The 27,095-nt window shown below is 42.6% G+C and overlaps 1 protein-coding gene across 21 annotated transcripts in view; it reads right to left on the bottom strand.

Moving 5' to 3' along the window:
- Positions 1-27,095, bottom strand: part of PTPRS (protein tyrosine phosphatase receptor type S) — a 733,740-nt gene that overhangs the window by 595,663 nt on the left and 110,982 nt on the right. For all 21 annotated transcript variants that reach the window (XM_077475694.1, XM_077475692.1, XM_077475693.1 and 18 more), the window contains one exon: positions 19,515-19,660. In XM_077475694.1, coding sequence (XP_077331820.1) covers positions 19,515-19,660 — 146 coding nt within the window. The remainder of the gene's footprint in view (positions 1-19,514; positions 19,661-27,095) is intronic.

The following is a 27,095-nucleotide window of genomic DNA, read 5'->3' on the forward strand; positions in this document are numbered from 1 at the left end:
ACTGACTGCACACCAGGTGAACCATATGGCAGGACGCTACTGTTTCATATCTCCATCACCACTTGGCCTGACTTAATCACCCTTGCAACATAGACACCCTGACTTACGCCCCACATTGGCGGGCCTGGGAGACAGGTGGACCTCGGTTTTTCTACTGACCCCTCTGCCACAACCGTTGATATATAATCCTTCCTGCGACATACAGAGCACTGGGTTTCTAAAAAATCCTCCTGTGGTTTTAGATATTTTGAGTGGACTTACTATATCTCATTGCCCCCCCCATAGGGGTCTTTTTTATACTCCCAAAATACAAGGCCTCTGGGCGCAAGTTGTCACCTTTCTACATGACCACATGGCCTCTCCGTTCACATTGGACCCAAAGCAATGCTTACTTGGGGTGCTTCCAGATACCACAGACAAATACACAAAGACATTCCTGCATGAGACATTGTTCTCAGTGCGGAAGGTTATTGCCCGAAATTGGATGCGTCCCATACCCCCTAGGCTGGTGGAGTGGAAGGTGGAGATCAATAATAATTTACCATATAAAAAGGTTATGTATATTAACAGAGAATGCCCGACCAAGTATGACAAAATATGGGATCGTTGGTTACGAGACCCCGACACCTGCACGTAAGGAACCTTGAATCTATGTTGCCAGATGAGTAGTTTGCACCTCACTGGGAGTATAGCCAGAGGTCTGGAAGACCCATATGTTTGGCACCGGTTATCGCCCTATACCTGTTCTTGTCCTCTTCTACATACGCTGTTACTTGAGACTCCGGTTTTGAAATTTCTGTACTTTACTCACTGTACACCCTTCTGATATCAGTGATACGTTGGATATATGTAATAATATGTATACGCTTCTTGCCTGTTTTTCCCCATTTTTTTTCTTTTCCCCTTCTCCCCTTCTTTTTATATATATGAAGAAATAAGGGGAGGAAAAAATAAATAATTAAAAAGTAAATATAAAGATAATTGAGAGATGTACTGTTGTAAGCTGTAGTACCTTACCTCGCGATTGTACTTATTGTACTCTTGGTACCTGTACATCTTGTAATTTTTTTGTTTGTTTGTTTGTTATACCTCAATAAAAACTTTTGTAAAGGAAAAAGACAGTGCCAAATCGCAAAAAGTGCTCTGGTCTTTGGTCAGCCAAATGGTCCGGGGCTTAAGTGGTTAAAAAAAAACGCATGCAAAACATGTACTTTAAAGTTAAAACATAAAAAAATAAGCTAAGAATATCCATCTAAAGATAGAACTTTTTGTTAAAAAGCAGAAATTTTCATAACGGGGAGCGTTATAAGAGGATGGATTTTTGATGCAACAAGGCTTGTTTTTTTATTGCCAAAAAAGAGGAATATTTACTCTGACAGAGTTTGGTATATGCATCATAATGATTAAAGATATGTGCAAATGTTGGTCTATTTTATTAAGCCTGTCACTTTATTAACATTCTTATTTTGGCATCTAGATTACATGTCTGAAAATATGCCTCATTTTAGCTTTGTTTGCTTTTATACAATGAAAAGCTTTTCAATTTCTCCTGGACCTCTCTGCTGCCTTCGATACAGTGGATCACCCCCTCCTCCTGTTCTGTTGTTGGACCTCTCCTTTTCTCAAATCTACACCTCCTCCCTGGGTCAGTTGATTGGCTCCCATGGCTTTTACTATCCTTTCTACACTGACGACACCAAAATCTATCTCTCCACCCCCCCCCCCCCCAACTCACTCCGGCTGTCTCATGCATCACCAACTTACTAACAGACATAGCCTGGATGTCACATCAATTCCTCAAACTCAACCTCTCCAAAACCAAGCTCATGATATTTCCTCCCCCACGTGCCACTTCCCCGATTTCAACTATCAACTCGTCCCCCCATGCCAAGGTCCTAGGTGTAATCCTGGACTCTGAATTATCTTTTCGGCCCCACATTCAATCGCTGTCCAAATCTTGCTGCCTCAACTTTCGCAACATCTCCAAGATATGCCCCTTCCTAACCAATGTCACCACAAAGCTTCTAATCCACTCCCCGGTCATCTCTCACCTTGACTACAGCAACTCCCACCTCATTGGTTTACCCCTAAATAGGCTATCCCCCCTCCAGTCAATCATGAACGCTGCTGCCGGGGTTATCCACCTTACAAACCGCTCAGCACCTGCTATCTCTCTCTGCCAATCCCTCCATTGGTTGCCACTCAGCCAATGAATTCAATTCAAAATACTAACAATAACTTACAATGCCATCCACAACCTGGCCCCTAGCTACAGTATATCACCAACTTGGTCTCAAAATATCAACCAAATCGCCCTCCCTCTTTGCTCCTCCCAAAGCCTCCTGCTCTCTAGCTCCCTTGTCATATCATCCCGTGCTCATCTCCAGGACTTCTTCTGACCTCTCCCATCCTCTGGAATGCTCTACCCCAATCTGTCCCATTTCAGACGATCCCTGAAAACTCATCTCTTCAGAGACGTCTATCTAGACCCCACCTAAAACAACTCTACATTTATTTTCGCCATTAGCACATCCCCTGTAGTTATTACCTCTTGTATCTCCTAATTTCCTCTCTTAAGCCTTGTACACACGATCGGATTTTCCGATGGGAAGGCTGTTGGCAGAAAATCCAACCATTTTGTATGCCATTTTGGATATCAGGTTTTAAAATTTTCCGCAGACAAATGTGTTATAGGATTTTCTGAGCGTGTGAACACAAGTCCGTCGGACAAATGTCCAAAGTACAAACACGCATGCTCGGAAGCAAGGATAAGCCAGAAGAGGACGGTCTTGTAAACTATCGTTTGTAATAGAGAATTAACATTCATGACATGGCAAATTATGAAATCTCAAAATGCAGCGCACAATTCCCTTCTTCTTTAATGGGATAATAATGAAGCTGCTTTACTGGTGATACTGATGTTATTGCAAACACATTTTGAAAGGCTTTTTTTTCTAGTGATATCAATAATAATATTATTATGCTTTTTTATTTTTATTTGGGCAAGTTACCACAACACCATTATCCCGTAGTTTTTAAGATCAAAGATACAACTATGTTGGTGTCCCTTGTCAATTTTACATTGTATTTTTTTAAATGTGACTGCCTACTCCCAAACTGTCATTTAAAGTTTTATTGTGCATAAAAAAAAGAAAACAAATAAAATAGACATGCTATCTGCCAATAGAACCCAACCAAAACGTGCATTCTATGCATCCAAAAATATAGAAAATATACCAAATCAAAATCATTGTTCAACCAAAAAAATTATGTCAAAGCAATAACTCCAACTTCTCCGATTCCACAACATATCTGGTTGACAAACAGCCAGTCAGAAACTAACTAAAAAGCACAAAATGAAAAGCGCAAAATAAAAAGCGAGAATCAACACTCACCAAACTTCTACTAACATGAAATTAGCAGAAGGAGCCCAAAGGGTGTCACTAAAGAGCTGAAAAAACATGTAGTACGTCACTACGTTCGTGATTGTTGGCCAACAATTGTGTGCCATGTGTATGCAAGACAAGTTTGGGCCAATGCCCTTCGGACAAAAGTCCACAGTTTTGTTGGCCAACAATCAAATCGTGTGTACGAGGCTTTAGACTGTAAACTCTAACGAGCAGGGCCCTATGATCCCTACTGTATTAAAGCATATTGTATTTGTACTGTCTACCTCCAGGTTGTAAAGCGCTGCATAAACTGTCGGCACTATATAAATCCTGTATAATAATAATAATAACTAGAGTAGTGTCCTGTTGTGATATATGTAAAATGAACTTGTTTTAACAACAGAAACCTTCTAGACCCTTGTCTTTTTAAAAGCTTTAATTATTTTGGAAGGATGTACTATATGCAATAGCAGTTTAAGTTGCAATATTATACTGCAGTGCCATCTTATAAACAAAAAGTTTTACCCCATCAGCCCAGCAAAGCATTCAAATTGATATCCAAATGACTGAAGGCTTGGGATTGTACCAGTTCATATACCCTACCTACAGCACTGCGTTGGAGTGATTCTGGAAGGGTTTGCACGCACTGCCCTCCCCCCACCTCAAAATAAAAAAAAAATACATATTCTTGCTCAATGTAAATGTGTGCACTGGAGAAACTTATATAATTTTTTTTGGACTTAAAATACAAAAAAATCCTCCACATAAGAGAAACAGACCATCTCATAAGGGACAACAGAAAGAAGGTTTATGAAAAGGATTTTTGGAAAGGCACTACTATGACAAAAATATAAAAAAATACAAATATAGTTTTTATTAAATACAATCTTAAGACAATAATATAATACATACAACAGTGAATGCAAATTTTGCACAGAATAATAGGACTTTCTTCATAACAAAAAATGGCTCTAAATCCCAATGCATGCAAAACAATTATTTAAAATATATCAATCTATTGACCTAAAAAAGTAAAAACATAAAAAAATAAACTAAGAATATCCACCATGTTAAAAAGCAGAACTTTTCATAAAGGGGAGCGTTATAAGAGGATGGACTTTTGATGCAATGTAACAATGCATGTTTTTTATTGCCAAAAAAAAAAAAAAGGAAGATTTACTCTGACAGAGTTTGGTATATGCATCATAATGATTAAAGATATGTGAGAGAGAAAATATTGGTCTATTTTCCTAAGCCATATATAGTAAGTTGCCAAGGTGCATTTATGTGTTTATGACACTTATTACTGTTTATATTTTTAGACAGTTGTCCAATCTATTGCTCTTGAGAAACCCCAGACGAAGACCCTTCGAGTCAAAACACATAAAGGTACCCACGATTCTTTTTTGAATTTAGAGCCATTTTTTTGTTATGAAGAAAGTCATATTATTCTATGCAAAATGTTGCATGTCACTGTTGAATGTATTTTAATATTTTTTATATATATATATATATATATATATATATATATATATATATATATATATATATATATATTAATATTCCTATTTCTTTCTTTCTTTTTTGGATAGATTACACATAGGTAATATTGTTATGCTGAAGAGGGTAGCAGGAAGAACCTTGGTATCTAAACAATAAAAGATCATGAAAAAACAATTCCAAAAGCGAAGTTGGGTGTCTGGAGGCCTACAGCAACAAGTGTCCAGGGGATTCTTCGGGTTATCCGGGGGATAAGGAAGAGTCCTATAATTTCGCACCCTAAAGACATGTCGAAAGAGAATAGTCAGATCTTAAACAGTAAGAGAAGATTCACAGGGGCATGTGGACCAGAGGGAAAAATAACCCGCAAACTGCCTTCAATAGAAGGGAAGAAAATACCTGACAGTAGAGACTTACTTGCAGATGTACATGAGTCTTTCCAAGTCCCTGATTACATCATTGTGATGAAACATGTTGGACTCTGGAGTAAAAGAATTGCTCTGGGAGAGGTTAGACAGGCTGACACACAGCTCGGCTCAATGTGCAGCTGAGTGTTACATCTCATAGTGAAATCCTTAAACACTCCGGTTCTCACACCTGTTTACCCTCTATGGACCAGACCATATTTCCACATTTCTGCTATGTGTCTATTCATGAATCTATAACTTTGTAATTACATATGATAAAGAATTGATACATACTGTATCTTGTTTTTTGGGGGACAAACGGGGCTTTCTTGGTACTCTGAGAATTTTTTTAATGTATTTGCATTAGTAGGGGGAAAAAAAGAGTAAAAATCTTAAAACAGTTTGATCAGTAATATTTTGAACACATGAACCATTACTGTGGGGAAAACGTATACATTTAATTAAAATTACATTTCTGGTACAAAGCGTGTTAAAGTTATTTACAAAAAAAATAAAGTTTGCATCTTTTAATGCAAGTTTTTTATTGGCTAGAATTATAAACAGAGGGGGGTGAGGTGAAGCAGAAGTGCACTTGCGGTTGATAGTCCCCTCTGATTCTAGAAGTGGTGATAGCCCCTGAAATAGGTCAGGCTTAGTGGCTGTACATTGTTAAAAATACTTCTAGACTCATATGCTGTGGCATGTTATTGCCATCATCCCTGAATTATAGACCAAATTTTTTGATACCTCAAAACCAAATGGGATTTTTAAGGCAATATATGAAGTATATAATACTTATAAAAAATATTTTTTATTTTAAAGGAAAAAAGGAAAACATTATATATACATAAAAAGTCCATAATGTAACATTATTATATTAACATACAATAATGCATTAAACAATACAACATGCATGAATCTATATGACAAACAAGCGGCAATTCCAACGCGTTTCAAAAAGTGCATATAAATAATTTCTTCTTCAGGGAAGCCACTCTCTGTAAGCACATAATAAACAATAAATAGAAGACAGACCAAAAACACACATAAAAGAATAACATTATATATAACAAAAAGCACCAACATTTGACTACTCACATGTTCACCCTTTACATCAAAGGGACATTTCTCTCTCCTTCACCAGAACTGCCCAAAAAGGACAGCCCAAAAAGAAAGGATAATCTGTTGGTTTACCACAGCACTACAAAGCCCAGGAGTCAAAAAGACTCAACAATAGATGGAAAAAAACCTCCTTTTCACATGTCAAGTGGCTCAGATGTAGAGAAACCCCACAACAAATGAGCCCTCAGTTGCCAGGAAAAACCTAGGGCAGGTTCCGGAGATGTCGTCACTTCCGGAAGTCTCGGGTGAGTACCGCTTCCGGTTCCGGTTGAGGATGGTGAACCGGATGTGGATGTGGTGACAGTGACGACGCCATCGTCTAGGTGACGGCGGCGCCGTTTGCCTGGAACAATTTCCACAAAAAAAAACTTCCGTTGATGGGGCTTATTAATAGTAAGTAGGCGTAGTCGAATATCTTTCTTGGTGAATAGATGAAGGGGAATGTTTTAGATTGCCTTGATTCATACGGATTATGGGTTTTTTGGTCAATAAAGAAAGGTGCCACAGGCTCCTCCCTTTTGTATTCGAGGAGCCTCTCTTGATTGGAGGACCTTTTGGCGCCAATCATCTTGATTTGGGCTATTTAAGGCAGACGCCAGAAGTCCAAACAGGTGGGAACTGCTCATGTCTCCAGGACTTCCAGGATCAGGCTGTATCGGCAGAAAGACTTATGCCGCGTACACACGGGCGGACTGTATGGCCTACTTAGTCCGCCGAAACACATTTCAGCGGACAGTCCGCTCGTGTGTGGGCTTCAGCGGACTTTTTCAGCGTGCAGTATGGCGGACTAAGTATTTCGGAATGTTCGAAATACTGTCCGTCGTACTCGCATTTCGGCGGACAATCCGCCCGTGTGTATGCCAGTCCGCCGTACTTTTGAAATGAGCGGACTTTTCCCGCCCGGAGAAAAGTCCGCTCATTTCGAGCGGGTATCCAGGTAGGCGGGGCCCGCGAAAGAGACGTCGCTGGCCCCGCCGCCTGGTATGGACGTAAAGGGGAACCCCAACGCCGAAAAAAATCGGCGTGGGGGTCCCCCCCAAGTCCACAACAGACCCTTGTCCGAGCACGCTACCCGGCCGGCCAGGAAAGGGGGGCGAGCGAGCCACAACACACGAGATAAAATACTTTATTGCACAGCTCCGGGGGTCTTCCGTCTTCGGGGGTCTTCTCGCCGGACTCCTCCGCTATCTTCTTGTAGCTCTTTTGCTAGCGGAGGAGTCCGGCTTTCTTCCTCGCCGCCGGCCTCTTCTCCCGACTTCGGGGGTCTTGTCCCCCTCTTCGGTTCTTCTGCCGGGCCACCGCGCCTTCTTATAGCTCTTTTACAGGCGGTGGCCCGGTCTTCTGTCGCCGCCGCCGCCTTCCGTTCTTCTTCTTCTTCTTCTTCTTCAGGAGATGTTACCTCGACGATCTCTCCGGCCGGAATGCCAGGGACGCACTGCGGGGCCACTTATATAGGGACAAGGGGCGGTGTCACATGGCTTTATGTCACATGGGTTGGTGTCACATGGTGACCCCGCCCCCTTACGATGTCATAGTCCCCATGTGACATCAACCCATGTGACCAACCCATGTGACATAAAGCCATGTGACACCGCCCCTTGTCGCTATATAAGTGGCCGCGCAGTGCGTCCCTGGCATTCCGGCCGGAGAGATCGTCGAGGCAACATCTCCTGGAGAAGAAGAAGAACGGAAGGCGGCGGCGGCGGCGACAGAAGACCAGGCCACCGCCTGTAAAAGAGCTATAAGAAGGCGCGGTGGCCCGGCAGAAGACCCCCGAAGTCGGGAGAAGAGGCCGGCGGCGAGGAAGAAAGCCGGACTCCTCCGCTAGCAAAAGAGCTACAAGAAGATAGCGGAGGAGTCCGGCGAGAAGACCCCCGAAGACGGAAGACCCCCGGAGCTGTGCAATAAAGTATTTTATCTCGTGTGTTGTGTTTTTTTTGGTACTTTTATTTTACAGGTGAATGGGTAGGGGTACATTGTACCCCATACTCATTCACATAGGGTGGGGGGCCGGTATCCGGGGGCCCCCTTATTAAAGGGGGCTCCCGAATTCCGATAAGTCCCCCGCCCGCAGACCCCGACAACCAACGGCCAGGGTTGTCGGGAAGAGGCCCTTGTCCTCATCAACATGGGGACAAGGTGCTTTGGGGTGGGGGGGCCGCGTGGCCCCCCCTTCCCCAAGGCACCCCCCCCATGTTGAGGGCACGCGGCCTGGTACGGCTCAGGGGGGGGGGGCGCTCGCTCGCCCCCCTTTCCTGGCCGGCCAGGTAGCGTGCTCGGACAAGGGTCTGTTGTGGACTTGGGGGGGACCCCCACGCCGATTTTTTTCACCGTTGTGGTTCCCCTTTAAGTCCATACCAGGCGCCGGGGGTCAGCGACGTCTCCTTCGCGGGCCCCGCCTACCTGGAGACGCGCTCGAAATGAGCGGACTTTCCTCCGCGTGTGTGGGCGAGTCCGTTCATTTCAAAAGTAGGGCGGATAGTATGGCGGACTTAGTACGCCGTATTAGTCTGCTCAAAAAGTGCCATGTGTGGGCAAGTCCGTTCATTCGAAAGTATGACGGACTGTCTGTCGGATTGTCTGACGGACTAAGTTGGCCAGACAGTCCGCCCGTGTGTACGCGGCTTTAGAAATTGAGATTCTTTGGTCTATGGATTTTGGACCGCAATATTGTTGTAAGTAATAGCCATATAATTTCCCCCTTTTGTAAAGTGGTGAAGTAAGAGTAAAATTAAAAATATCCTTATGGTCTTTTTTCTGCCCTAGGTTTTTCCTGGCAACTGAGGGCTCATTTGTTGTGGGGTTTCTCTATATCTGAGCCACTTGACATGTGAAAAGGAGGTTTCTTTCCATCTATTGTTGAGTCTTTTTGACTCCTAGGCTTTGTAGTGCTGTGGTAAACCAACAGATTATCCTTTCTTTTTGGGCTGTCCTTTTTGGGCAGTTCTGGTGAAGGAGAGAGAAATGTCCCTTTGATGTAAAGGGTGAACATGTGAGTAGTCAAATGTTGGTGCTTTTTGTTATATATGTTATTCTTTTATGTGTGTTTTTGGTCTGTCATATATTTATTGTTTATTATGTGCTTACAGAGAGTGGCTTCCCTGAAGAAGAAATTATTTATATGCACTTTTCGAAACGCATTTGAATAGCCGCTTGTTTGTCATATAGATTCATGCATGTTGTATTGTTTAATGCATTATTGTATGTTAATATAATAATGTTACATTATGGACTTTTTATGTATATATAGTGTTTTTCCTTTTTTGCATTTAAAAAAATATATATATTTTTTATAAGTATTATATACTTCATATATTGCCTTAAAAATCCCATTTGGTTTTGAGGTATCAAAAAATTTAGTGGCTGTACATTTAGCCTTAGTCAAACAGTTTGCATGTAGCTTGCTTTTCAGGAACTAAAGTCCTGGGGCTGGAGTGGTGACAGTGTCAGACCTTTCTCTTCAGCGAGGAAACCACTATCAACTTGAGATGAATTAGGAGTTTCCTCTGTGCCTGTGGCAGACTCAACAATGTTGTGTGGCGTGTCCGCATGTTCAGCTGAGCACACATGCTTCTGTGTCTCCAGCTTGAAGTTTACAGCCAGTAGCATACTGGGCAAGCCATCATCCCACCACAATAAATTAGATCAGGCCGACAGAGCTCTGTGTTCAAAAGCACTACTATCCCAGCCATGAGATGTGGTCTGCAGACTTCACTTTTAAGCCTCGTACACACAAATTATTATTTTTTGTTCAAAAAAACTGACACTGCAGGTTAGAGCCGCTGTACGAACAATTCAATGTTAGTACAGCGATTTCGCGTGCTGTGCTATTGTGTTCTGACATCCCTCACCATCACCTGAACACTCCGGTCAGCACTCTCAGCCATTGGCTGAGGGTGCTGATCTGGAGCCTATCGGCAGACCTTTTTGGTCATGCCCCCTTCGACAGAAGCTGGACCGACTCCAGTACACACGGGCCGAATGTCAGCCAGTTTCTACTGAACCGGCTGATGATGCCCGACATCGGCCCGTGTGTGCTAGGCTTTACTCTCTTAAAGTGGAAATATTGTTTAAAACTCATAATATGTGTAATAGAGCTGGAAAAGGTGCACATACAAATCTACTCAGACTTATCGTGGCTCACTCTATGTGAATGCAAACTCCTTCAACTACTCCTGGCAGTCCATAGAGATGCCAATATTCCTTACCAACAGAATTTTCCCTTCAGCCTAACGGCAAGAAGAGAAGCTAAATCTTCAACTCTTAAAATCCCAGAGGACTTACCAGCTTTTTGGAGAGAATTGGAAATTATTAGTTTTGAACTTCCAGGGTGGGACCTCTTGCCAATTCCCCCTCTGGAACCCCGCCTTTGGCAGACAGTTAATTCCACAAAACGAAGATGTTCCTTAGGTTCACCAAGAGAGTGACTCTACCTCTACAAGAAAATCAGAACTAGTCTTCTTTTAACTTGGATAATCATACCTCCAAGGGTGACAACTTTTCTTCATCCCTGAATGTCCAGGTTGACCCATACTTACTCACCTTAAAGTTTTCAGCAAAGCACTGCCTTTAAGAAAACTGCTTAAAGCCGATTTCCGTGTTTCCTATCACTTTAAATAGTTAGTTTGGACAATGTTCTTGCAAAAGAATGGTTTCCTCCACTAAGTGCTACAGTGTCTCTAAACACTGTATGTAATGTACACAGTGCTGGGTTCCTGTCTCACACCCGTAACAAAAAAGTCAGGCTTAGCCACGCTCAGCCATTCATGAGCAGCTTTGTTTTCTGTGAATGGTGTTGTATAAAGTAAATATAAAGCTTCCTCAGATTTACCAAGTCAAAGAGCTTGATGTCATCAGCCCACTCCTCTGACTCCTTCTGGCTACCTCCAATCCGACTAAACGGAAGAGGATTGAGTTCTCTCCCATTTTTTTCTAGGAGGCCTGGAGCTAGGTGGGTTTAAACGGACACAAGTCCATTTACACCTGCCTGCCCACAGGGATGAATGGACCTTCCAATCAAGTCCGTCTAAAAAACTGACAGTCTGAAAGAGGTCTGACTGAATGTATGTATAATTTAGTTTCCCAACCATTCCCCTATAGTTAGCTGTAAGTGGCTGGCAAACCCCCACATATGTATATCCTCTATTCTCTACTCATATCTATCTTAAAACGTAACTTCACTTTTGTTGAGAAAAAACACCCCCTTCTGGGTGATCAATGTACATTGCAAGTATTATAAAACTTTGTAGCAGATCCTCTGTCCCTCTGTTCTGAGTAGGTCTAATGGGAGTGGTTTCATAATTAACTGTCAGGTGTGGCACTACAGGGCACTAATGAGGAAATCTGCTGGGCCTGCATCCCTTTAGATGGGTTCCTATTGAAATTATCTCTCCAAAAATGACATTTGTGTTGGAAAGGATGCCTGGAATCTGACTTGTATCTTAGGCAGACTTCTGGGAAAATTGGTGAGCCAATAGCATAAGCAGGAAATTATGTTTCTGGGGAGTGGTCAGTACACACTCTGTGTACAGAAAACTCCAGGTAGTCTTATTGCAATGCATTCTTAGAAAATTACACTGGCTGCAGACTGAAAAGCAAAGGTAGTTTTTAATAACATTCAATTACAAAATGATTAGTGTCACAATCGTATGTGCTATATTATTTTTTCTTTATTTGCTATCCCCCCCCCCCCACAAGAGTGAAATTACCCTTTAAAGAATGCCTATTGGGAGAGGTAAAGAGTTGTGGTAGAGAAACAAACGCACAGTCATCATTGGCAAGTCTACCATGTTTGTCTACTTTTGTAACTGCCTATATAAAGGTGCCAGCATAATCTTTCACTCATTCTTATTATTGATGAGGGTGTTTACCTTGAATTAGTGTTGTTTACACTTTTATTTAACCATGTTAAACTGTATTTATGTTTTACTCCTCCTACATTGCTTGATCCATGTTCAAGGGATGTTTTCTCAATTTTTGTCTCACAGTCCACCATACCCCATATTACAACACCAGTTGGGAGAACCCAAGAACTTCTAGATTATAGAGCCAAAAATATCCCAAAATCATACATCTTAACTGTACCTAGAAGTTCTTTACATCACCTTAACCATCACTCCCCCTTCATCCTTTCAGACAGGCAATGAATGTGTGAGCTCCTAAAAGCTCCATACCAGGAACCCCTCAACCCGAATTGTTGTTATGAATGTTCCACCAGTCAATACAACTTTTGCCCTTTCTACTCTGAACTGAAGTGGAATGGGCATCATAGAATCACTGTCGGTAACAATCTGCGAATACTTGCTCATTTAGGCTATATGTTACAAGTGTTTTTATGGCTTTTTCTTGTTCTGGTTATGTTCCTCTTTCAACACACCCCATCTTGTCGGACCTCGAGTCCCTACTTATCTTCAGGGGTGAGATGTTTGCTGCCTTCCCTTCTTGGCAACCTCGACCAACTCAATGAAGACATCTACTAGGTAAGCCTGAATTCTCGCATCTCTCACTTAGCATCCAAACCACTCATGCATTACAAGATGGTGGGTCAAATTTATCGTTTAATTCATCTGAACTGCATTCTCTCAAAGTAAAAAAGACCTGAATGTACTACAAAGTGCAAGTGCATACATAATAAGTGCATAAAAAATGATGTCAGAAAACAATTTCACAAAATATATTAAATATATAACGTCCATAAAAACAAAATCTAGTGAATGACCAAAATAAATTAAATTATGTGCAGGTGAATCTTCTTAATCCTGGTGAACAATAAGAAGTAACTGTAGGTCTTCCACCACCATCACCTGCCAAACACCAAAACTCCACGACACCCATTACAGGTAGTCAAAAGTGCTGAAAAGATTATGCCAATGGGGAATTCTCCCAACCTCAACACTGGTCTGTTGGACATCCAATCATCAGTGGAGAAATGAAAGGAAGAAGAGAACTCCCATAGTGAAGTATATCACAATTTATTTCAAAAGTTTAAAAGGTAAAAAACAAACATCCATCACAGCCTAACATAGATGTGTAAAGGAACGCCATTTGCACTTCAGCTGCGTTACAAGGGGTGGAAGTGACGTATCACTCTCAAGGCACTCTACGTGTTTTGTCAGCACGCTGACGTCATCAGGAGTCATGTGATCGGATGCATCCCTTCCTAATTTATACAAATCCACCATTGAAGGATATCCAATCCAATTCAATCCTTGCCTAATAATTAATCAAAACTTGAATATTAATCCACAATGGTATAAAACAGGTATGTCCAAAGTCCGGCCCATGGGCCAATTGTGGCCTGCGGCCCGGTTTTGAACGGCCCGCCTGGTCTTTTTCAATTTAGTGTGCCATGGGATCAGGGCTGTCAGATGAGCCCGATCCCCAGCACTGTGAGAAGCTATGTGAGCTTCAAAAGTGAATATAAAGTGCAGAGCAGTGTGCTGTGCTCTCTGCTTCCCCCTACAGTGCAGTACCTGGCTGAATGAGGAAGCTGCAAAGGTACTGTACTATGCTACAAGCTAAATAAGTGTTAAAAAGGGCTTTATTTGTGTGTGTGTGTGTGTGTGTGTGTGTGTATGCATTTATGTCTGTGTGTGTGTGTGTGTGTGTGTGTGTGTGCACATGTGTCTGTATATGTGTGTGTGTACATGTGTCTGTATGTGTGTGTGTGCACATGTGTCTGTATGTGTGTGTGTGTACACATGTGCATGTGTCTGTATGTGTGTGTGTGTGTGTGTGCACATGTGTCTGTATGTGTGTGTGCACATGTGTCTGTGTGTGTGTGTGCACATGTGTCTGTATGTGTGTGTGCACATGTGTCTGTATGTGTGTGTGCACATGTGTCTGTATGTGTGTGTGCACTTGTCTGTGTGTATGTCTGTGTGTGTGCACATGTGTCTGTATGTATGGCTGTGTGTGTGTGCATGTGTCTGTGTGTATGTCTGTGTGTGTGTGTGCATGTATGTGTATGCGTTTGTCTGTATGTATGTTTGTATGTATGTGTGTGTGTACATGTGTCTGTATATGTGTGCACATGTGGCTGTATGTATGTCTGTATTCATGTGTCTGTATGTATGTGTGTGCGCGCGCATGTGTCTGTATGCATGTCTGTATGTGTGTGTGTGTGTGTGTGTGCACATGTGTCTGTATGTATGTCTGTATGTGTGTGCATGTATGTCTTTATGTATGTGTATGCATGTGTCTGTATGTGTGCGGCGTTCATTTGTCTGTATGTGTGTACATGTGTCTGTGTGTATGTTACTTTTAATCTGGACCACCCCCCCCCCCATTCTTGTACCATCAAAACTGCTTTTGTAGGGTCTGTGTGTGATATTAGCCAGTACTGATGCTCCTCTGAAAAGCAATCCATGCACAGATCTCTTTTCAGAGGCATTTGAATGGCGGTAAAGAGGCATTATGTTGCCTCCTCACCACCTGTTTTAAGCCCGTAAATGCAGCATCACTATTCTGCACCGAAAGCACCCTACATTTTCCAATATGTGGGGTACCATTAAAAATTAACGGTACACCCTAAAGTGCAGAGCATTCGTCTGTGTGTTGAGAATGAGCACAACAAAGGCAAGAGAATTCTTGTTGGGCCGTGAATTCAAATAAAATGGAACACCTTTTACAATAATTCAAAGAGTCATTACGCAAGGTTTAAACCTAGAGGCATGGGATAAAAAATAAACAAAATAAATGCTCTGCTCTGCTATTAGGTGTACTGTGATCAAGACCTTAGACTTTCAATGACAGATTATGAATATGGACAGGGAACAATTATTGAAGGACAAGCCTAAAAAGAAGCCAGAACAAGACTTTATAGCACGTTTGACCAATTTCAATTGAGATTCCAAAACGTTGAAGCAGATAGTTATGAAACATTGGCCACTACGTTTGAGGGATAAAACATTATCAAAACTGTTACCCAATTGCCCCAGGACCATCTGTCGATGGTCACTTAATTTAAGAAACAAATTAGTCCCCAATGTGTTAGCCCTTGTACACATGGTCGGAGATTCTGACAACCAAATCCATCTGAGTAATTCCGACGGATTAATTGCGGAAGAGGTCCAGAAGTGATGTTGCATACACACGGTCGGGCTAAGTTGTCGGAAAATCCGATTGTACATAACGTGATGACGTTATTTCGTTACAACGGGACTACATTCAGGCTAGTAGCCAATAGCTTTGGTCTAGGAATTTGATCTGAGCATGTGTGGCACTTTGTCCATCAGAGTAGGCTACACATGATCGGAGTATGTCCGATCGGAGCATTTTGTCTGAAAATTTTACCGGCAAGTTGGAAAAGTTGATCCGTCGGATATTCCGACGGAAACAGTCCGATGCAGACCACACACAGTCGGAATACCCGACAAAACAAAACACATTCCGTCGGAATCTCCGACCGTGTGTACAAGGGTTTAGACCCCCCAAAGATAGAAGGTATCTTTTTGGATGTTAGCCCTTGTGCACACGGTCAGACATTCCGACAACAAAATCCGTCGGCTTTTGTCCGACGGATTTTGTCTGAAACTTGTGTTGCATACACACGGTGGGACAAAGTTGTCGGAAAATTTGATCGTAAGTAACGTGACAACGTTATTTCGTTACGACGGGACTACGTTCAGGGTAGTAGCCAATAGCTTTGGTCTAGGAATTTGATCTGAGCATGCGTGGCACTTTGTTCGATCGGAATTCTCTACACACAATCGGACAAAGTCCGATCGGATCATGTTGTCGGAAAGTTTTATAGCCCAGCTCTAAAACTTTGTCCATCGGATATTCTGACGGAAACAGTCCGATGGAGCCCACACACAGTCGGATTATCCGACAACATGGTCCGATCGGACATTTTCCGTCGGAATGTCCGACCGTGTGTACAAGGGCTAACAGGGTTTTATTACTGTAAAACAAAATCCATGAATTTAAACCTTTTTTATATTTTTCTTTGTTGTTTTATACCATTGTGAATTAATCTTCAAGTTTTGATTAATTATTAGGCATCCCATACCTCTAGCTTTAAACCTTACGTAATGGCTATTTTAATTATTGTAAAAGGTGTTCCAATTTATTTGAATTTAGTTCAATTATTCAATTTTTTTTTTATATATTAAAAAAAAAGGGGATTTTGTAGCAAAATCCATTTACCTTTTTTATATTTTACTTTATTGTTTTATACCATTGTGGATTAATAGTCAAGTTTTGATTAAATTTTAAGCAAGGATTGAATTGGATTGGATATCCTTCAATGGCGTATTTGTATTACGAAGGGATGTATCTGAACACATGACCCCTGATGATGTCAGAGCGTGCCCACTCACATGCCAACTGTCCCTCCTAGCTGTACGCACCTGAAAAAGGTGTATTTTTTAGCTACACAGCCCGCGTTGTGGATGCTAATTCGCACCAGCGGCGCTAAGCCTCACCCCTTCCTCCGACTACGCACACCACACCCCCCTCATCTATTTTAAAATAGTATGTTTTCCTACGCAAGCGAGCTCCGATCCTGACCGGACCGCACCGACTGGGGTGAAGAAGAGGAGGAGAGCTGCCAATGGGAACCGCCGTAATGGCAGCAGGAGCAGTGTGGCACAACGCCGTCTAATGCCATGCTCTCTCTGCCTGGAAGAAAGCTATCCAGGTGGAGGGACATTCCTAGGAGAAGAAAACCCCCCTTTCCCACGACTTTATCCCTTTTGCGGAAAAGTTTATTTGGGGCCACCAGTACGGTATTTGTACATTGAAATCATATACCCTCTTAAGCATCTCCTCTCCAGAGAGAACAAGTTCAGTGCTCATAACCTTTCCTCATAACCAAGGTCCTCCAGTTCCTATATTAGCTTTTTTTGCCCTTCTCTGGAGTCTCTCCAGTTTCAGCACATCCTTCCTGAGGATCGGAGAACTGGACAGCATACTCCAGGTGCGGCGGGACCAGAGTTTTGTAGAGTGGGAGAATTATGGGTTTATCTCTGGAGTTAATACCCTTTTTAAGGCATGCCAATATTCTGTTTGCTTTGCTTGCAGCAGCTTGGCATTGCATGCCCTTGCTGAGCCTGTGATCTACTAGGACCCCCTGGTCCTTTTCCATTCTAGATTCCCCCAGGGGATCTCCCCTATTGAGTAGATTGCATTTATATTTTTGCCACCCAAATGCATTATTTTACATTTTTCTACATAAAACCTCATTTGCATGTAGTTGCCCATACCATTAATTTGTTCAGATCTTCTTACAAGGTTCCCATCTCCTGCGGAGAAGTTATTGCCCTGCTTAGTTTAGTATCATCCGTTCATTATGGTTTACAAGGATGTTGCAATTTTATATTATGCTGCCTCAGCTCCCGCGGTGGGATATATATCCGTGGCTTGCCCTTGGCCAGTCACCATGCATTGCGGTTGCTGTTTGGGTTGGTGAGTGCGTTTGGTGAGCCGTCTATAGATATTTTATATGTTTTCAAATAATGACATATTATATCTTTACTATATATATTCCATAGGAACTATCGATGCATCTGCTCCTGACGAGTGGAAAAATCCACAAAACGCGTCGAGCTACACTTGATGCTACAGTTAAATATTCCATATGGCCTGACACTGATCTCTATTCAGCAACCTGTTTCCATATTGTACAACATTTGGGAAAGATTTGTTTAAATATATATTTTTTTATAGATATACATATATATATATGCACCATGTGGGTACATGTGCCAGTTTTGGGCGGGTTGCCATGGTATCTATCTACCAAGGTATCTACCCATATAAATATTGTCTATTACCCTGATCTTATGGTACTATGTTTGTACTAATCTGTTCATCATGTTTATGCTTTTTACATGTGCTTTGTACTACATATTAAATCAATAAATATTTTTTATGATGTATGTCATCAATTGAATATTATGTATTTATAACTCACCTCCACTATTCAATCGCTTCATTTAAAGTTCCAAACCTCCTTCCAGTTCGTATGGTTTACAAGGAGTTAACTTTATTTCTTACACACTTATTGATCACTACAGAGATACTGTTTTTGCACACCTTTTAGACTAATTATTTTTGTAATTACTTTTTTTTATGCCAAAAGCTGAGTCAAAAAAAGAGATCTTTCCATAAAAATCTTCCCTTGCTATGACACTGTGGTCCTGGTAAAGACTGAACACTCCATAGGCACTGCATTTTAGGTAAGCCCACACTTAGCCCTTGTACACACGGTCGGAGAATCTGACGGAATGTGTCCTATCGGACCGTGTTGTCAGATAATCCGACTGTGTGTGGTATGCATCGGACTGATTCCGTCGGAATATCCGTCGGACCCAATTTTCCAACTTGTTGGAAATATTTTCCGACAAACTGGTCCGATAGGACATACTCCGATCATGTGTAGAGAATTTTGATCGGACAAAGTGCCACGCATGCTCAGATCAAATTCCTACATCAAAGCTATTGGCTACTAGCCTGAATGTAGTCCCATCGTAACAAAATTACGCCATCACGTTCTGAAAGATCGGATTTTTCTACAACTTTGTCCGACCGTGTGTATGCAACAGTTTCGGACAAAATACGATGGATTTGGTTGACGAAATCTCTGACCGTGTGTACAGGGGCTTATGAAGAGTAGAACATACATTTTCTTACATTTTTATTAACTAACAAGTGGAAATAGCCTTTTTTTTTTTTAGGTAGCACAATAAGAGCCACTAGTATGTATATAAAATGAAAGTTTTATTACTACCCCTAAAACATACATACATAACAGCATAAATAAAAATACCTTTTTACACTTAGCCTTTCAGCAGACCAATGGCCAAGGTTAATCCATGCTGACTTAGGGTACTCAGCTTGCCACCCAAGAAAATACATTTATTTCTAACAGGCTGGAAGATAATTTTAGTTCTTATAAGTAACAGGACGGTTTTTCTTTACTCAGTCCTGAAATGTATTTCTGTGTTGAGGTGCTACTCAAAATGTCAACTCAATAAAGTTACATTATACAGAGACATTTCCCAAATGATTACTCTAAAGAAATTTTGGGCACAAAAACTGTGTTTTGTAAATTATTAATGTAATGTAAAGTAAGCGGACATGTTATTTTTACCTCAAATCGTTGGGAGTTCACTTTCTTGCCCCGTTTGTTCCATGTTACTCGGGGCTTCGGATCACCTGTAGCCTGACATACAAAAGAAGCCACACCCCCTGAAACGCCAATTTCATCTGTGGGCTTTTTGATGAATTCTGGGAAACCTTGAAAAAAAAAAAAAATATATATATATATATATACTATCATTACAAATACATTCAAAAATTCTTTACATGTACATATACTATAGCATCCAAATATTACACGCCATTGGCTAAGATGCTCATTTAAAGTCAATCTGCCATAAAACGTGTCTATATAACCTCTGAATATTGCATGGTATTAGTTAAGATGTTTATTTAAAGTTAAAGTCCATCTGCCATGAAATGTGTCCACGTTAACAACAGCTGAAGAGCAAACACCAACCTGTGCTGGTCTTTAAATGTTCACCTTTCATAAAATGTTATATCCATATTCAGGATGTAACGTGTTATGAATGCACTCACACATTAAAATGTACTCATGAACAGGTAAAACTTCTCTAACGTGTAAGTGCAATTGAGTGCACTTCAGTCTCACACATGCACACATCTGAACTTTCACATCCCAGGTAGATTTGGACTGACACCCAACAGTCATTAGTAAATTTTAGCAGTGAGCAAAGCAGCATTATATGAGCATACCACTTACTGTGGCAAGGATCCTGCAGTTTGAATGGGCAAGTTAATATTGCCTTCATATGCATAGTTGACCCTTAGAATGAGCTCCTGCACACTGCTATTTGCCCTCTTGAAAGCTGAGCATTTATTTGTTTAACCACTTTAGGACCGGAAAGGATTTACCTCCTTAATGACCAGCCCATTTTTACAGCATTGCATTGCTTTAACTGACAATTGTGTGGCTGTGCGGCGCTGTACCCAAACAAAATGTATGTCCTTTTTTTCCCACAAATAACCCCCTTTCTCATCTCCCCCACCACTGTACCTCCTGCATATCTCTCCCACCTTTGTTCCCCCTGCTCTTCTGCCCCACCACTGTGACCCCCCTGCTCATGTGTTCCACCACTGTACATTCTTTCTCCTCTGCACATCTGCCCAACCTCTGTACCCCCTGCTCTCTGCCCCACCACTGTAAATCCTTGCTCATCTGTCCCACCAATGTACCTCCTTTCTCTTCTGCTCCACCTCTGTACCACCCTGTACATCTGCCCCACCTCTGTACCCCCCTGCCCAACCACTTTAACCCCCTGCTCATCTGCCCTACCTCTGTACCCCCCCTGCTCTTGTGCCCCAACACTGAACCCCCCCGCTCATCTTTCCCACCACTGTAACCCCCTGCTCATCTGCCCCATCACTGTACCCGCCCCCAGCTTTTCTGTCCCACCGCTGAACCCCCTTCTCATCCCTCCCACCATTGTACCTCCTGCACATATGCCCAACCACTGTACCCCAATGTTCTTCTGTCCCACCACTGTAACCCCCCTGCTTATCTGCCCCATCAGTGTACCCCTTTTCTCATCTGCCCCATCACTGTACCTCCCTGCACAACTGCTCCCCCGCTGTATCCCCATACTCTCCTGTCTCACTATTGAATCACCTTCTCATCTGTTCTAACACAGAACCCATCTGCTCTTCTGCCCCACCGCTGTAACTGGCGTTCTCATCTGCCCCAACAATGTACCTCCTGCACATTTGTCTCACCACTGTACTCCCTTCTCTCCTCCCCCACTACTGTAACCCCCTGCTCATCTGTTCCACCACTACACCTCATTTCACATCTGACCCACTGCTCTATCCCTTGATTTTGTGTGCCGCCACTGAATCCCCTTCTCATCTATCCCATCACTGTACTCCCCTGCTCCTCCATCCCACTGCTGAACCCCCTTCTCATCTCTTCCACCAATTTACCTCACTGCACATCTGTCCCACCTCTGAACCCCTCCTGCTCATTTTCCCCACTGCTGTACCCTCCTGCTCATCTGCTCCACTGCTGTAGCAGATCGGGGGGGCAACAAACACCACCCAGTCCCCAGACCCCCCCCCCCCAAAAAAAAATATCACTGTCTGACAGTGACTGCACAGTGTGTGCGCGGCATAAGACCCCTTTCACACTGAGGCGCTTTACAGGCACCAAAGCGCTAAAAATAGCACCTGCATAGTGCCTGTAAAGAGTCGCTCCTGTCTCTCTAGTGTGGAAGCCCAAGTGCTTTCACACTGGAGCGGACGCTTGCAGGAAGTTAAAAAACACTCCTGTAAGCAGCATCTTTGCAATGGTGAAGGAGAGATTATACACCACTCCTAAACCGCTTCTGTCCATTGAAATGAATGGGCAGCGCAGCTATATCGCCGGCATAACGCTGCTGCAGCAGCTCTTTGCGGTGGTTTTAACCCTTTCTAGGCCACTAGCAGGGGTAAAAGTGGCCTGCTAGCAGCTACCGCAAAATTGATGGTAAAGCGCCACTAAAAATAGCGGTGCTTTACCGCCGACGCACCCACCGCCCCAGTGTGAAAGGGGTCTAATACAGTGATCGGTACTAAAAATATGCACTGTCACTGTACTAATGGCACTGGCTGGGGTTAACAAAGGGTTGACTGTGTCCCTAGGGGGTGCTTGCAAACTGTGTGGGGGATGGATTCACTAGATGAATAGAGTGATCCATGTTCCTGGTTAGCAGGAACACAAGATTACTCTGTTCATCTCTGACAGAACAGCAGTCTGAATTGTTTCGGCAGACTGCTGTTCTATCTCTGTGGGGATAGATTGCGGGTGGCCGGACTGTACGATACATTAAATACAGTTCTGTAAGCAAGACCTTATTTTCTGGCACTGCCCCTCCCGAGACTAGAATCTGGATCTGCTACTGCGCTGTACCTTCTTCTCACCTATGATATGCGTGATATGCAGAGTGGTGAAAAGAAGCAGAGACCTACCTGTCCTGGCACACTCATCCTGCTTATTCCTCTCTCGCATCCAGCCCACGTGCTTGTATGTGATGTCACCCCCGTGTCGGGGGTTGCCTATCCCTGTTCTAAGGTAAGTATTTCATAATGAGCAAGTATGCGACGCATACTTGCTCATTATGACTTTGTCTTACAGGTTTTTTTTTTTTTTTGGTTATTTTTTTCTCGCGGCTTACAACCTCTTTAACCCCTTCAGCCCCGGCCTATAGACATATGACGCCCACAGATGGGATCTCCCATCCTGGGTGGGTGTCATATGACGTCCTGATTCCCGGCCGTCTAGGCGGCGCCCGTGCGCCGCCGGTGGCGCGCGCACCCATGGCATCGCTCGGGACCCGGTGCGTGTGCCAGGCAGCCGCGATGTCCGCCGGGCACCCGCGATTGCCCGGGAACACAGCAGGATCGTGGATCTATGTATGTAAACACACAGATACACGTCCTGTCAGTGGAGAGGAGACCGATGTTGTGTTCCCAGTACAGAGGAACACCGATCGTCTCCTCCCCTTGTGAGTCCCCTCCCCCCACAGTTAGAATCACTCCCAGAGAACATATTAACCCCTGCAGCGCCCCCTGGTGTTAACCCCTTCCCTGCCAGTCACATTTACACAGTAATCAGTGCAATTTAAAGCCCCGATCGCTGTGTAAACGCGAATGGTCCCAAAAATGTGTCAAAAGTGTCCGATGTGTCCGTCATAATGTCGCAGTCACGAAAAAAAAAAAAATCGCAGATCGCTGTCATTACTAGTAAAAAAAAAATGCCTTAAATCTATCCCCTATTTTGTAGATGCTATAACTTTTGCACAAAGCAATCCATAAATCGCTAATTGCGATTTTTTTTTTACCAAAAATATGTAGAAGAATACGTATCGGCCTAAACTGGGGAAAAAAATTATGATTATATTTTTTTTTTAATTGGGCTCATCTTAGAAACGTCCTTGGAGTTTTCACGTCAGGGATCATGTGGTACCTAAATGGCCTATTATTATTATTAAAAAGGAAGTAAATTCTTGTTAAAAAAAAAAAAGACAACCTGCAGGACAAAAGCATAATGAGCTAGTATACATAGCATAATAGCTTATTATGTATTACTTACCTCAAATTGAAAACCCCGAAGCCGTCCTCGTCTCCCCCTCCGGCCGCCAACATGTCATCCCTGAGTTACTTCCGGGTATCGTGGCTCCGATGCTGTGATTGGCTAGAGCTGCGATGACGTCACTCCCACGCATGTGCGAGGGGGGTGCTGGTAACGGCACGCAGACTGATGCAGCGGCACATAGGTGCCATTGCGTTAGTTTGCTCTAGTGCGCATGTGCCAATGTCATCGGCACATGCAGGGGACCGGGGATATCTCCTAAACCCTAAAAGCTCACTTTTAGGGTCTTGGCAATGTTCTTATAGCCTAGGTCATCTTTATGTAGAGCAACAATTCTTTTTTTCAGATCCTCAGAGTTCTTTGCCATGAGGTGCTACGTTGAACTTCCAGTGACCAGTATGAGAGAGTGAGAGTGATAACACCAAATTTAACGCAACTGCTCCCCATTCACACTTGAGACTTTGTAACACTAACAAGTCACATGACACCGAGAAGGGAAAATGGCTAATTGGGGCCATTTTGGACACTTTCACAGGGGTGTACTCACTTTTGTTGCCAGCGGTTTAGACATTAATGGCTGTGTGTCGAGTTATTTTGAGGTGGCAGCAAATGTACACTGTTATACAAGCTGTACACTCATTAATTTACATTGTAGCAAAGTGTAATTTCTTCAGCATTGTCACATGAAAAGATATAATGAAATATTTACAAAAATGTGAGGGGTGTACTCACTTTTGTGAGATACTGTATGCATGAATTTGCGACATTTTTATTATCTTTATGTAGATATCATTGAGCATGGACAGCACTTGATTAGTTTACATTATTATCATATAGAGTTTATTATACTCATTGTTTATTTATTTTTTAGATTGACACTTGTGGCACTTGTTTATTTTTTCACTAATATTCTTGTTCACTATATGGAGCATCACATGTTTCATATATAGCAAAGTGCTACATTATTCAGCAATTTTAATTTCTATTAATATTTTTATATAGGATTTATATAGCACCAACATTATGTGCTACACTTTAGAATGTTAGGGCTGACAGTACAGTTACAATAAAATTCAATACAGGAGGAATCTGAGGGCCCTGCTAGTTAGAGCTTGCAATCTTAGCCCTTGAACACACGGTCGGAGATTCCGACGGAAAGTTTCCTATCGGACTGTCTTGTTGGATATTCCGACTGTGTGTGGTCTGCATCGGACTGTTTCCGTCTGAATATCCGACGGACCAACTTTTCCAACTTGCTGGTAAAATTTTCAGACAAAATGCTCCGATCGGACATACTCCGATCATGTGTAGTCTACTCCGATGGACAAAGTGCCACGCATGCTCAGATCAAATTCCTAGACCAAAGCTATTGGCTACTAGCCTGAACGTAGTCCCGTCCTAACAAAATAACGTCATCACGTTATGTACAATCGGATTCTCCGACAACTTAGTGTGGCCATGTGTATGCAACATCACTTCCGGACCTCTTCCGGAATTAATCCGTCGGAATTACTCAGACGGATTTGGTTGTCGGAATCTCCGACCGTGTGTACAAGGGCTAAGAGGTTTGTAAGTGATACAAAAAGGTAAATAACTGTGGGGGATGAGCTGATGAAGAAAATGAAAGTACAGTTGTTAGGTAGAGACATGATATGAGATATGCTTATCTGAAGTATAACGTTTTCAGGGATTGCCTAAAAAGCGGACAGAGTTGAAGATAGTCAGACAGATTGGGGATAGGAGATGCTCAGGAGAAGTCCTGGAGGTGACAAGGGCACTAGAGAGCAAGAGGTCCTGGGAGGAACAAAGGGGAGGATTTGGTTGGTATATAGAGACTAGGTTAATGATGTGGCTGGGGGCAAAGTTGTGGATGGCTTTGTAAGTTATTGGCCGAGAGGGGTAGCAGACGCTGAGCGGTTTGTAAAGTGGATGAGTCCGGCAGCAGGATTCATGATGGACTGAAGGGGGGATAACCTAGGTAAGTCAATGAGGAGGGAGTTGTAGGAGTCGAGGCGAGAGATAACCAGGGACCAGGGAGTGAATCAGGAGCTTTGTGGTTTTATTGATTAGGAAGTGACGTATTCTGGAGATGTTGCGAAGGTTAAGGCTGCAAACTATGGAAAGTGATTGGATGTGGGGCTGAAAGCAGAGTTCAGAGTCCAGGATAACACCTAGCACCTGGCATGCTCGGATGGATGGATGGTTTTGCCATTGCTCTTGACAGAAAAGTCAGGGGAAGAGGCACATGGGGGAGGAAATATTATAAGCTCAGTTTTGGACAAGACACTTTACTCAAAGTTGCAGTTTTTATTTATCTACAAACACACCTTTATCTGCATAGGCAGTTTTTGTTAAAGGTGAACTAACCCTTTAAACAGTAGGTGCACAGAAAGTTGAGCATCTTACATAGATATTCTTTACTAGTTAGTACCAGACACACTTTACTACATAGTTTACAGAATCCCCTTGGTCGTTACAGTAAGTCCCCTACTTACAAACATTCTGGAAATGCGTTCATAAATCCACTTTGTTCGAAGGTCCAACAAAGTGAGCCTTACATAGTTACATAGTTAGTTAAAAACAAATAAATAAAATAAAAAATAATCGTACAATCCAAATACCCAATTTTATGCCCACAATTGATCCAGGGGAGGGCGAAAAAAAAACCCCAGCAGCGCATGCTCCAATTTGCTACAGCAGGGGAAAAAAATTCCTTCCTGATCCTCCAAGAGGCAATCGGATATTCCCTGGATCAACTTTACCTATGTTAGTACCCAGTTATATTATGTACATTCAGGAAAGTATCCAGGCCTTTCTTAAAGCAATCTACTGAGCTGGCCAGAACCACCTCTGGCGGGAGTCTATTCCACATTTTCACAGCTCTAACTGTGAAGAAACCTTTCCGTACTTGAAGATGAAATCTCTTTTCCTCTAGACTTAAAGAGTGCCCTCGTGTCCTCTGGGTTGACCGTACAGAGAATAACTCAACACCAAGTTCACTATATGGACCCCTAATATATTTGAACATGTTGATCATATCCCCCCTTATTCTCCTCTTCTCAAGAGTGAATAAATTTAGTTCCTCTAATCTCTCCTCATAGCTGAGCTCCTCCATGCCTCTTATCAACTTGGTTGCCCTTCTCTGCACTTTCTCCAGGTCCCTGATATCCTTTTTGAGAACTGGTGCCCAAAACTGAACTGCATATTCCAGATGAGGTCTTACTAATGATTTGAACAGGGGCAAAATTATATCTCTCTCTCTGGAGTCCATACCTCTCTTAATACAAGAAAGGACTTTGCTCGCTTTGGAAACAGCAGCTTGGCATTGCATGTTGTTATTGAGCTTATGATCTACCAAAACCCCCAGATCCTTCTCCACTATGGATTCCCCCAGGTGTACTCCCCCTAGCATGTATGATGCATGCATATTCTTAGCCCCCAAGTGCATAACTTTACATTTATCAACATTAAACCTCACTGCCACATAGTCGCCCAATTAGACAGAGTATTGAGGTCGGCTTGTAAATTAGAGACATCCTGTAAGGA

The sequence above is a fragment of the Lithobates pipiens genome, unplaced genomic scaffold (assembly GCF_037356315.1).
Source record: "Lithobates pipiens isolate NorthernLeopardFrog02 unplaced genomic scaffold, aLitPip1_a1.2 Scaffold_13, whole genome shotgun sequence".
Taxonomy (NCBI): Eukaryota; Metazoa; Chordata; class Amphibia; order Anura; family Ranidae; genus Lithobates; species Lithobates pipiens.